General features: G+C 38.1%; 1 protein-coding gene across 7 annotated transcripts in view; it reads right to left on the bottom strand.

Moving 5' to 3' along the window:
- Positions 1-13730, bottom strand: part of LOC139752900 (uncharacterized) — a 172176-nt gene that overhangs the window by 129820 nt on the left and 28626 nt on the right. For all 7 annotated transcript variants that reach the window (XM_071668939.1, XM_071668944.1, XM_071668937.1 and 4 more), the window contains exons 9-12: positions 10859-10982; positions 6301-6491; positions 2003-2088; positions 182-300 (exon numbers count right to left, since the gene is read on the bottom strand). In XM_071668939.1, coding sequence (XP_071525040.1) covers positions 182-300; positions 2003-2088; positions 6301-6491; positions 10859-10982 — 520 coding nt within the window. The remainder of the gene's footprint in view (positions 1-181; positions 301-2002; positions 2089-6300; positions 6492-10858; positions 10983-13730) is intronic.

Here is a 13730-nt window from a genome sequence, read left to right as displayed (position 1 = left end):
CTCTTAATATTTGGGAGATAAGAAAATGCTAAAAATTTGCATACGAATCCCTATATTTAAGGTACCTTTAAGGTCTTCATATTGAAAGAATGATTAAATGCATTTTCCAACATCCAATATTTCAAGACAAATTAACTTATACTGTTCACACATATGCTCTGGTAAAAGTAATTCAACGTACTTTTGGTTATAATATGTTGATGGGCGTGATCCCTGGGGTGTTCTTGAGCGTGGTGATTGGCCATGAGGAGTTGGGCTACTAGCCGAATGTCCTCTCATTCCTGTATTATTAGACTGAGCCTGTAAAGATGATGTTTTTTAAGTAGAAAAATATATGAAGAAAATAATTAATGAAGTACTACATTACTGTTTCAGGTTTTCAGTCTATCTTTATCCAAATGTGGCATTTCTCAGGTTATCAGCTAAGGAATCAATGACATTCAATACTTTGAATTATACGTAGACATATACACATGTATGTACTCATACTTGCTTGCCTTCATCTATTCCTAGTGCCAACCTGCCCCATAGGAAACAGTATCATAATGATATTTTCACATTCTCAATAAAATCCACTGATACATGGGAAAGGAGTTTATACCACATAAGCATTGTAATCAATTCTAAATCATAAAAATATGATTAGAGGATATATCTTAGGCAAAATTTAATTCATGGCCACTCTACTACAGGTACACCACCAATTTTCTGGCACTCTTGGTTCCAGTCTTGCTGAAATAACCATTTTGCCAGATCAACTGTGGTCATGTAATAATCATTCACCAACACAACTCTAACCCACTAATTATACATCTCCCACGAGTCTAAAGTATACCATGGACTGCTAGAAATTTAAATCAAACAAATATTAAATGTAAATTAAATAAATAAATGAAATACACTATACACCTGTTCAGGACTGAGGTGCTTGTATGCTACGAGTTTCGCTAATTCGTCCACATACTTGGCATCTCCTCTGTGGCTGGCAGACTGCTTTTCTCTGCACACTTTTTTCATGGAAATTCCATGACTCTTCTTCAATCTTTGAATCCATCCTTCACTATAGTCACACTCATGTTGTAATTCAAGTTCTTTATGGAACAACTTAGCCTGGTCCATTATCATGCTACCTGACAAGTCCACTCCATCACTCCGACGCTGTCAAAACCATTGCATTATCACTCGGTCGTGCTAAGTGCTCTTACCATCTTTCATAGTTTTTCTCATCGTCATCTGCTTCTTGGAATCGCTGTCTGCATAGAATTTCAATATTTTCTCCCTTTGCTTCTTTATATCATAAACAGTTGATGAACCAAAACTGTAGATGTCACACAGCTTCTGCACTGAAACACCATGGTCCATTTTTTCAACAATTCTACTTTATCTTGGATCAATATGGACTGGTGTTTACGTTTGACACCATGAATATCACTCTCATATGTCTTAGAAGCCATAGCTAGGGTTAATTTTAAGCAAAATAAGCTAAGCTCACAGAATTAAGGTATCACCACCAAGTGCACTGTAAAGAATGTAAATAAGTGCGCCCTACACACAACGTCATCTGTGGCCACCCAGTAAACTAGTCTGGTGGCTGCGGTAATTTCAACTTCCCTCACGTAATTTTGTGCAGACTATAGGAGGTGCCAAACCATCAGTTGCCAGAAAATCAGTGGTGTATCTGTATCATACATCCAACATAGAGTGAACAATATCACAAAGTTTCAATTAAATCTGCAGGCTGTCATGGGGTGTTGACTGATCAAACCTTACAACCTTAATTAGGATGACCACAAAGACACAAATGAATAAACAGATGGATAGGTGCAAAGCAAAATGCTCTCCACTTGCTTGCAGAGAACATATAACAATGTGAAAGGCAAATCAGCCACTAAAAATCTTAAGTAAAGTGAATTCAATATAAAGATTTATCGCCTACTCTTACTTGCAAACCTATCTACCTTAGCTAGTTACAGCTCAAGATAAACTAGAACTGAAAACTTACACAGTATCTTAACGTTGCAGGTGCTGGGACAAACGTTAATACATCACGCACCTGCTTTCCACCTTTCTTCTTACTTCTTCCAGCAGCTGTGGAGAACAATTCCCAAAATAAGGTAAATCTATATATAACAATTAGTAAGTTCTAGTTACAATCATAAGCTTAATCATTTGCTAATATCAATGTCATTGCGTGGTACAGAGAATGAAACTATTAAGTTCACTATTCAACACCTTGAATATCGGATATCTCATACACTTGCTCCCACTACATATTAACACATATCTCACTGAAATACAAACCTAAACTTCAAATATCACTATCTCTTTTATTCCTTATTCAAAATGTTATCATATACTAAGAGAACTTACACTACTCCTTCAAACTGGACCTCTTGTGATCTACAAAATCAACAGGTAGCTCTACCAACTCACTGGGGGATATACAAGAGAAAGCAACAGGTGGTCAAAAAGAAGGGGCAGGGTTGAAATAGGGAGAATATGAGAGTTAGGGTGACCAAGTATAAGTAAACTTTTCGGAGAATAGGTAGATCTTTAGGAAGGAAGTTAATAATGTGCGAAAAACAAGAGAACAAATTGTAACACTGGTGATAGGAGCAAATGGAGAAGTTGCAACCGGTAGTGATTAAGTGAGGAGATGGATTGAGTATTTCAAAAGGTCGTTGAATGTGCTACATGATAGGGTGGCAGATGTAGGGTGTTTGGGTCAGGCTAGTAAGTAAAGTGAGACATGGAGAGTGGTTTGATAATGAGAGAAGAGGTGATGAAAGCCTTGCACATGATGAAATAAAGCAAGGCGACTTGAATGGATGCTACTACAGTTAAATGTATCAAAAAGGGGGAGACTGTGTTACTGATTGGTTAATGAGGATTTCAAAGTATGTAAGGGTCATGGTGAAGTGCCAGAGGATTGGCAGCATGCATGTATAGTGCCAGTGTATAAAGGCAAAGGGGATTAAGCGAGTGTTTAAACTGCAGTGCATCTGGAAAGTGTAAGGGAGGGTATTGGTTTAGAAGGTAAAGACATGTATAGAGCATTAGACTGGGGAGGAGCAGTATAGTTTCAGAAGTAGTGGAGGAAGTGTGGATCGGATGCCGGCTTTAAACAATGCATGTGAGAAATACCTACAAGAAACAGATGGATTTGTAAGTGGCATTTATGGATCTTAAAAAGCATATAATAGGGTTGACAAACATGCACTGTGGAAGGTCTTACGAATATTTGGGGGAGGAAACCTGCATGAAGCAGTGAAAAGTGTTTAACGAGGATGTAAGGCATGTGTATAAGTAGGAAAAAAAGGAGAGTAAATGGTTCCAAGTGAAGGTGGGTCTGTGGCAGGGATGTGTATCACCATGGTTTTTCAATTTGTTTATGGATGGGGTGGTTAGAGAGGTAAATGTAACTATTGGAGAGATGGGCGAGTAGGTGCATATGCAGTCCCTATGGATGAGAGGGCCTAGGAGGTGAATCAATTGTAGTATGCCAATGATACAGCACTGGTGGCAGATTTGAATTTGAAACAGTAGAAGCTGGTGACTGAGTTTGGAAGAGTGTGTAAGAGAAGAAAGTTGACAGTAAATGTGTATAAAAACAAGGCTATTACATTTAGCAGGGTTGAAGAACAAATCAGCAGGGATGTCATTATGAAAGGAGACAACTTGAAGGAAGTGAAGTATTTTAGATACCTGGGAGTGGACATGGCAGTAAATGGAAATGGAAGTGAGTCATAGGGTAGATGAGGCAGTGAAGGTTCTGGGGGCAATGAAGAGTGTGTGCAAAGAGAGAAAGTTCTCTGAGACAGCAAAAATGGGCATGTTTGAAGGTATAATAATCCCATCAATATTATATAGATGCGGTGCATGGGTTATAGATAAGACTATGAGGAGGAAGGTGGATGTGTTGGGAAGGAAATGACTAAGGGCAATATGTGTGGGGTGGTTTGAGTAATGAAAAGGTGAGAAAGAAGTGTGGTAATAAAAAGTGTGGTAGAAAGAGATGAAGAGGGTGTGCTGAAATGGTTTGGACATAAGGACACAATGAGAGACAAAGGGTTTACATGAGTTTACATGAGAAAGACAGACAACAGGAGGCCTGCTTGGCCCACAACTGGTTGTCAGGGAAAAAAAAAAGATATAACTTGACAAAAGAAAAAAAATGTAATTCCATTCAGTAGTTCTTTTAGCTATCATCAACTCCCTGCTGCTGCACATTAGCCTTCTACTGTCCCCATTACTGCTGTCATTTATTCATTTACTTCTGGCTTTTTTTCTCAGCATACCTGAATTTATAAATATTTGTCTAAATGAATTTTGAAGGTATTTATAGTTTCAGCATTCACTATGTCTGATGGTAACTTATTCCAGTGCTCAACACACCTATTGGAAAAGAAGCATTTTGCCATGTCCACACCACATCTTTTAGCTTTGAGTTTTATTCCATTTGTCATGGTAACTGCATTTTCTTGCATATTGAAAAGATGCTTATGGTTTCCTTCATCAACCTTGTTCAGAATTTTGAACACTTAGATTAAGTCGCCATGAAGTTTACATTTTTTAAGGGTGAAGAGATACATTCGTTTTAGCCTCTTTTTGTATGCCAGATTTCTAAGGGATGGGATCAATTTTGTCACGCACCTTTGTACCTGCTTAAACTTTTCCTTGTCATTTTTATAGTTTGGGGACCAAAACTGAACTGCATAGTCAAGTTGTAGTCTTACTAGAAATCATAATGTGTGTGTGAGATTTGTCTCTGGTGTCTTGTAATGTATGTTGCTGGTTATGAAACCTAACATTCAGTTGCCATTTCTATTTGCTGTTTGACAATGTTTAATGTATTTCAAATTGTTGCTAATGAGAACTCCAAGGTCCTTTTCTTCATTTACTTTTGTCACAGTGTCTGAATAGTTTGAAGTCGTAATGTATATTTTTGTCTCCAAAAGGCATAACTTTACACTTGCTTACATCAAACTTCCTTTGCCATCTGTTTGACCACTCTGCTAGTTAGTTAAGATCTCTTTGAATCATTTCACAGTCCCGCCCATTTACAGCTCTAACCTCCTAGCTTAGTATCGTCAGCAAATATGGAGATCTTTGATATGAGACTGAGCTCTAGGTCATTAATGTATATTCTGAAAAGAACTGGACCTAGGACTGACCCCTGTGGCACAGCAATCGTTATGTCTAGCCAATCTGAGGCTTCGCTTTTTAATACTATATGTTACTTTCTTCCAGTAAACCAGTCTCTGATCCATATACAGAGGTCTTCACCGATTCCCTAACACCTCATTCATAAAGAGATCATAAACGTGGTATCATTAAACACCCTTGATGCACACAAACGTTCACTGGAGACACCTACCCCCCTTCCATCCTACTTACTCATATGCCTCATGATCTTAGGGAAAAGTCCTGATTGTATTTAGGAACTTTTCGTTTGCTGCTCCATACATTAGCACCTTCCACAAGGTTTCTCCAACAACTCTATCATCCTATGATTTCTCTAGCTCTATAAATGCCACACATATCTCTTCCTCCAAATATTTGTAACAAATTCTTCACAGTAAGTACCTGGTACAAATATCCTCTACCATTCCTGAGGGAAGACTGCTCTTCCCAGGTCAGACATTCAGTGCATGCAACCATGCTCTCAATCAGCTCTCTCCCATTCTCCTTACCAGATATACCCAAAAGTCATACTAAGGTAGTGCAAGCAAGCACTTTTTTCCTCCTTGTCTTTATAGTGGGGCAGTACACATTCTGTCACTCATAACGCACTATAACTTGTACCACACATATGTTCAATAGCCTAACAAATCAAAAACGCTCGCTCTCTTGACTCAAATGCAATCCCATCCACTCCCATCACTTTGCCACAATTCACCTTATGCAAGGCTTTCACCATCTTTTCTATTTTAACAATACCATTCACCAGGACCTTCTCACTCAATGTGCTACCTTACCCCAACACACCACATCTGCCACCATATCATCTAACACATACTACAACAAGCCCTCAAAAGTCTCACTCCATTTCTTTTTCAATTCTTCTTTGCCTGTTAATACTTTCCAATCTGCTCCCTTTAATGTCAATCCCATTAGCTCTCTAGTTCTTTGCACAATATTCACCTCCTTACCTATATAATGATGTGAAAGTTTTAAATGATGATGGGCTTTCAAAACAGAAGACTGTAAATAACAAAAATACATAAAGAGAAGTCTGCAAGTTTCAATAACACAAAGGACATAAATATTATATGCAGAGCCCACAGGTAATGAACTTACAAAATTCAGTTTCAGCAGGAATTGGTGCCTTCTGGTAATATCCAGAAAGCTTCTTGTAGCTAGAAACACTTCCACCAGTAGCTGTTCCTCCAGACCCTGCATTTGTCTGCTGAAGTTGCTGTGAAGCATGCCAGGGTGACCGTGGAGGGGAAGGAGGAACTCTTTCTAGGGATTCATATGGCACCTTCAATCTGGAAAGAAACAATACAGTATAACACATACAGTGGACAAATGATCTTAGAGAAAGGCAGAATGGGTTCAGAAGGAAGAGGTCATGTAAAATAAATATTTTAGGTAAACTTTGAGGTTTTTGACTGACAAAAGGCATTTGATGGAATGGATGGTGTTTTGTTCTATGGAAGTGACTGGCCACTAAAGGGGACTGGGTGATGTAAGCTGGATCAATGTCTGTCTGGAATTAAAACAGTATAGGTATACTTCTGTGGAGATACAGACATTCTGTTCTAGCTGAGCCATTGCTCCAACTGTAATGTAGTGCTGCATGTTTGCCCCTGCTACTGAAGTGTCAAGGTGTTGTGATGTGATTGTACGGTCATATACATATAAAAAGAAAATGAAGAGGGTTGGAGAACATACACAGTCATGGCAGCCTGCAATGAAATTGGCCATCCACATTCTATAACTGCTCTGGAGGGTGGTGTAGCAATTAAATTGGCCATCCACATTCTATTATTGCTCTGGAGGGTGGTGTAAAGTATATCTTGTGTGAAGCTGCATTAGGAGAGTGTTAAATAATTGTTGATGTCTATTGCCAATGTGTGTGTGTGTGTGTGTGTGTGTGTGTGTGTGTGTGTGTGTGTGTGTGTGTGTGTGTTGCATTGTGCTAGTATGGTTGTTTGTAACCATGTTGTATGCATTTTCTTCTTTCTTTTTTGGGTTTGGCTACTGAAGATAGAAGTGATATAGGAATGTAGAGTTGGGCACTTTGGAAGGTTTTAGGATTGGCACAAGGTTGGCAACTTTTCAGATGTTAAGGATTTTGTTGCATAGCCATGAGAGGTTGAAGATATCTGAGAGTGCTTGGATTGTAAATGGACTGAAGTGTTTTTATGTTAATGTTTGACAAGCTGTTAAGGCCTGTAACTGGAGAGTTCTTTAAGGTTATTAATGAATTTACTGTAAACAGGGAATGAGTGGGTGGACAGTTGTTTCTGGACTAACTCTGTGTACCTTTTACAGATTTTTCTGGTTTAGGGGTGAAGCTGGTTTGTGGCTGATTTTTGGGTACTGTTTAATGTTTATGCAATCTTTAGAAGGAATGTCATTGGAATGGGTTAGGAGTGCTTAATGAATAGGAACTGGATTGATGTGGTAAATGCACCTGAGATGTGTTAAGGATATATGGGGCAGGGGAACAACTCTCTCACGGTGTGACAGCCTTCTATACAGGAGTAAATGCATGCGTAAGAGTATATGAAGAGTTGAGCAAAAAGTTTTGGTCTACATATGGGAATGAGGCAGGGCTGTGTGATGCCACCAGGGCTTTCAAACATATAAATGGATGAAGTGATATGAGAGATGAAAGAAATGCTAGGGAAAGCTGCAGAGATGGAGTGTGGTGGTTAGATATGGAGGATAGTTAAAAGCCTGTTGGATGATGATATTGTGTTGTTTGCTGAGAACAAAGAGGAGTTGCAGAAGGTTACAAATGAATTATATGGTGTGTGTAAGCATAGGCAATTAAAGGTAAATATGAATAATAGTAAAGTAATGGCTTTGGAAAGGACACAGAGTGAATGTATTTTACAAAGCCCTCTAGGAGTCTGAGAAGAATGCATACTAAACTGAGTTATAGAGATGAGGGAAAACAGACTGGATGAGGTGACAGAATTTAAGTATTTGTGAACTATCTTGGGTAAGCCTGGTGATATGGAAATAGAGATAATGGAGAGAACATTAAAGGGCAGAAGAATCAATAGGTCCCTTAATAAAATAATGAAGGGTAGACATGTAAGTATGGAAGTGATGAAAGGATCAAGGGAAAGTACAGTCCTCCCATCCCTGACCTATCCAGCTGAAACATGTACATGGGATGAGTCACAGAGGTAAAAAAATCAAGGCTGTGGAAGTAAGTAATTTGAGAGGAACATGAGGAAAGTAATGAGGGGTGTATGAGAGGTTTGGTACGAATTGTGGAGTGAAAGATTGGGTGAAAATACACTGAAGTGGTTTGGGCATGTGGAAGGAAAGCAAGAGAGGGAGTTCACAAGGAAAGTGTATGGTTGTATGATTATAGGGGTTGGTGTAAGAAAAAACATGTGACATGGGGATACGATATGGAAGAGTACTGAAGGGAGAAAATTGGGGGAAGTATGTGTGCAATGGCATATGTGAGGGAAGCATGTAAGGACAGAGAGAAGTAGAGACTTTCGCCATGACCACTCCCTTGACATGAGTTTCCAGAGGGATAGGGTGTCAGAGACAGGAATCCCTACTTATATGTACCATTTGCAGTGTATGAAAAAAATAAAACGAGCTGTACAAGGACCAAATGAAGTGAAATTACAGGAGAAACATAAAGATAATGCACAAGGTAATGAGAAGGAAATCAAAGGTAATTCCCCCCCCAAAAAACTTAATTATACTACCTATGTAAGAGTAGTTATGATGAGTTTTTGCACGATGCCAAATATGCAAAACAAAAATATAAGGAAAGACTTGATAATAACTTTTACGTTTCTTAACCACTCTGATAATCTTGATAGTGAACACTTCTCTGAAGGAAGCAAAGGAGCAACAAGATGTAAGAGCGAGACATAAGTTAAGAAACTAGTTAGAAAGATGTGAAAAAAGTCTTTTATAATACTGAGAGCAGTAGATAAATGGAATAACCAAAGTGAAGACATGGTGAATGAAGACTACATAAATCAATTTAAGAAGCTGTATTATAGTAAAGAAAGTTCAAGAGATGGGGGGCCCAATAAGTGTCAAAATAACTCCCCATATTGTCCAAACAATTACACAGGAATATACAACCATACACATGCAACACAAACAAACCTATACATACACAACTTTACAACTGCCCTTCTCAGATGAGAACAACAAAAAAAATCACATCTTTCTAGTTCTTTACAGTTAATCAATTTGGAAATATTGATAATGAACAATAAAATGAAACAGAAAAGAATCAATCAAAAAGACAAAGCAGGAATCAATTAAAAGAAGTGTCGGTTAACAAATGAAGAAACATTCTAAAAGTAATGAAGAAAAGATGGACCAAGTGACAAAACTGTACAAGTATAGAGCATCAAAATGACTTTTTTTTTAAAGCAACACGAGAGCAAGTCTACCCCTAGGATCTGGATGTCCATGGACGTGGAGACCTATGGGGGTAATGATCCTAAATCTACAAAACTGATTCCAACAAAAGACTCAATGTTGTATGCAGTGGATCCAACATGTGTAAAGAAAAAGGAACTACTGATAATAAAACATCCAAGAAAAAATAAAAAAAGGTATAACATTAAAAGATGGGGCCTTAGTAGTGTAAGACTCCCTCCATGTATGCACAAATGGGAAGAAAACAAAAGCATGTAGCATTTTGAAAGGCATCGAAGGCTACCCTTTCCACTGGGTCAGAAGCATCAAACTAATCCTTCAAATATGCTAACTACATGTAATTCTTTTAAGGATAACAAGCAATTATGAAATAAATCACAGGAATCAACTACCTTCAACATATATCATCATTTACATAAAGTAAGTTCTACGTGTTGTCAACGGACTGAACCAGGGCATGTAAAGTGTCTGGGGTAAACCATGGAAAGGTCTGTGGGGCCTGGATGTGGATAAGGAGCTATAGTTTCGGTGCATTACACATGACAGCTAGAGACTGTGAACGAATGTGGCCTTTTTGTCTGTATTCCTGGCACAGCCTCGCTGAAGCAGGGGATAGCAATGCTGTTTTCCTGTGGGGCGGGGTAGCGAAAGGAATGGTTGAAGGCAAACAAGTATCAATATGTACATGTGTATGTATGTAGTGTCTGTTGATATCTATATGTATGTATATGTGCATATGTGGGCATTTATGCATTTATTTATCATATTTTGTTGCTGTCTCCCGCGTTAGCACAAGGAAACAGACGAAAGAATGGCCCAACCCACATACACATGTATGTACATACACGTCCACACACGCACATATACATACCTATACATTTCAACATATACATATATATACATACACATACATATATATACACGTACATAATTCATACTTGCTGCCTTTATTCATTCCCATCGCCACCTCGCCACACATGAAATGACAAACCCTTCCTCTCCACACACGTGCAAGGTAGTGCTAGGAAAAGACAAAAAGGCCACATTCGTTCACACTCAGTCTCTCTCTCTCTCTCTCTCTCTCTCTCTCTCTCTCTCTCTCTCTCTCTCTCTCTCTTTCTATATATAAATATATATATGTGTGTATATGAGTGGATGGGCCATTCTCCATCTGTTTCCTGGTGCTACCTCAAATGAAACAGCTGACTCTTCTCAATAACATGCAAACCACGAAGAATCCTACTCCAACTCTTACCGGGTCCCAATTTCTTCAATAAACACATCTACTGGTCCTTTATTTTCGGACATTTCTTGAATGTGACCATGATACAAATCTGTCTTTTCTCCCGTTGTTTTCCCATCAGGGTTTTCTCCAGTATCTGAAAAAAAAAATTAACATACAAAATTTATAATACATTTCATTTTCAGGCCATCCATAAAATAAAACTTGCATGTTCACAAACCTTTATCTGATGCTCATGTAATTTCTTAATTACTGGCTGAGAAAAAAATTTCTATACACTTAAAGAAATAGCAGTCAAACATCATGATATATCAATATCTTTTAAAACTTAAGTCATTCCCAAGGTCTAGAGCTACAGAAAATTCCAGTAAAAAACCTGAGGCTGCTACAACTCAGAAGAGGTGAACATTATGACAGAACAAATGAACAAAATCAGGAAATTTGTTTACCTTCCCTGTATCACCATTGTCTTACTTGAAAATTAATACTCTACACGACAGATGTAAAATCTTATTAATGTTGATTAAGATATACACAATAATGGATCCTATGAGAACAATAATCAGGCATATTTGGTAATTAAGCCCAACTTAGCTTGGATAAACCTGAATCCAAGCTGTGTTACTACTATAGAGTTCCCAGCATGTGACCAAAAGTTATTTTCTAGCCTCTTTATCAGAAATTAATGTTTAAGGAGTTGTATTAAAAAATCTCAAGCCCATAGCTTTTCATATACATATCATTATTAGATGATCCTAGGGCCCCTTTCAAGGGGCTACTGCAGCTTTAAGGCATTATTCCATGCAGAAGCAGGGGAATGATGGACTCCTTTGGAAAAAAAAATTCTTTTTGACAAGAAAGCACTCCCTTCCCTCCATTGATGATGACAGAGTTTCACTGAAGGTAAATCTTGGTTGTGGTGCAACAACTTGCAAGTGGAGGTCACTAACGCATACATTCATATGAGGAGGATTGCATAAACTTAAAAAGGGACCTAAACAGACCAAAGTTGGTTTGAAACATGATCAACTAAATTCCACCCAAGCAAATGTAAAGTAATGAGAGTCAAAGAAAGTGGAAGTAAGCCTCAATATCATTATTATCTAGCAGGAAATAAGCTTCAGGATTCTGTAAATGAGAAGGACCTGGGAGTCAACAATGTCCCTAACATGATGCAAGAGTCCTATCTTGGAAGATAAGTTAAAGGAACAAACTATCTCCTGAAAAATATCAGAACAGCTTTTAATTTCATGGACAAGGAAAAATTACACAAGCATATCCCACATAAGGCCAAAACTAGAGCATACTTCTCAAGTGTGGTCACCACACCTAAAGAAGCACTAATAGCAAACAGAGAAGGTCCAGGAGAGGGCAAAGATGGTATCAGAATCAAGAAAGCTGAGTTATATGGAAAGGCTACATGCTTTGAGCTTGCCCACCTTGGAGGAGAGAACAGCGAAGGGTGACCAGATCATAACCTATAAGCTTTTAAAACAAATCAGTAATGTACAAAAGTGAACAGTTCTTCGAGAAATGTTGGATTAGAGCAACTACAGGACATATCGTGAAATTTGGCACGAAGCTTTTAAAAAAAAACAAGTACAGGTACACCACCGAATTTCCGGCAACTGATGGCTCAGCACCTTCCTTAGTCCAGACAAAATCATATGACTGAACTTGAAATTACCGCCACCAGACTAGTTTACTGGTCAGCCACAGATGGCATTGTGTGTAGGGTGTGCTTATTAACATTCTTTACACTGCACTTGTTGGTGGTGATACTGCAATTCTGTGAGATTCTTAGCTTGTTTTGCTTAAATTCAACCCTACCTATGTCTTCTAAGACATATGAGAGTGTCAGTCATGGTGTCAAATGTAACCACCAATCCATATTGATCCAAGATAAAGTAGAACAGTTGAAAAAATGGACCATGGTGTTTCAGTGCTTAAGCTGTGTGGCATCTGCAGTATTGGTTCATCAACTGTTTATGATATAAAGAAGCAAAAATATTGAAATTCTATAGAGACAGCAATTCCACGAAGCAAATGAAAATTAAAAAACTATAAAAGATGGTAAGAGTACTGAGCACGATCGAATGATGATGGAATGGTTTCGACATTGTCGAGTGATGGAGTGGACTTGTCAGGTAGCATAATAATGGATCAGGATAAGTTGTTACATAAAAAAACTGAACGTGAGAGTGACTATATTAAAGGCTGGCTTCAACGATTCAAGAAGCGTCATGTTTCAGTAATGTACTATTGTACAAGTACCTGTATTTCATTTACCTATCTAATTTTCAGTTAATATGTTTAATTCAAATTTCTAGCAATCCCTGGCATACTTAAGAAACATGGGAGATGTATAATTAGTGGGTTAGAGGTGTGTTGATTAATTATTATTACATGACCATGGTTGGTCCAGCAAAATGGTTAATCCAGCAAGGCTTTGGAGCCTAGAGTGCCGGTAAATTGGTGGTGTACCTGTACTTTTATAATATCAGAAGGGTAGACATATGGAATAAAATGACTGAGGATATGGTTAATGCAGACAGCATACACAAATATAAAAAACTGTATGAAAGTAAAGAACATTCTCTGCTATCATACCTTTATGCTTTACTTACTCATGCCTTTCCTAATAATAATGACCTTCCCCTTAAAAGGCAAGCTTTCCACTCAGAACTTCTCTTTTCCCCATACATCTTTTGCCCTTTTTCTGTGTCAGGTAAAGCCTGACCTCTGTAATGATATTGTCTGCAGTCTCTCTCATCAAGTCATTTGTAATCCAACCTCTTAAGTGCAAGAAGCAATAAGAAATAATTTGTGTGTTTGCACTTACTTCCATATGCTCAGATTTTAAAATATTCATGGCATCCATCTC

The sequence above is a fragment of the Panulirus ornatus genome, chromosome 13 (assembly GCF_036320965.1).
Source record: "Panulirus ornatus isolate Po-2019 chromosome 13, ASM3632096v1, whole genome shotgun sequence".
NCBI classification, from domain to species: Eukaryota; Metazoa; Arthropoda; class Malacostraca; order Decapoda; family Palinuridae; genus Panulirus; species Panulirus ornatus.
This window is presented reverse-complemented; position numbering and strand designations above follow the sequence as displayed.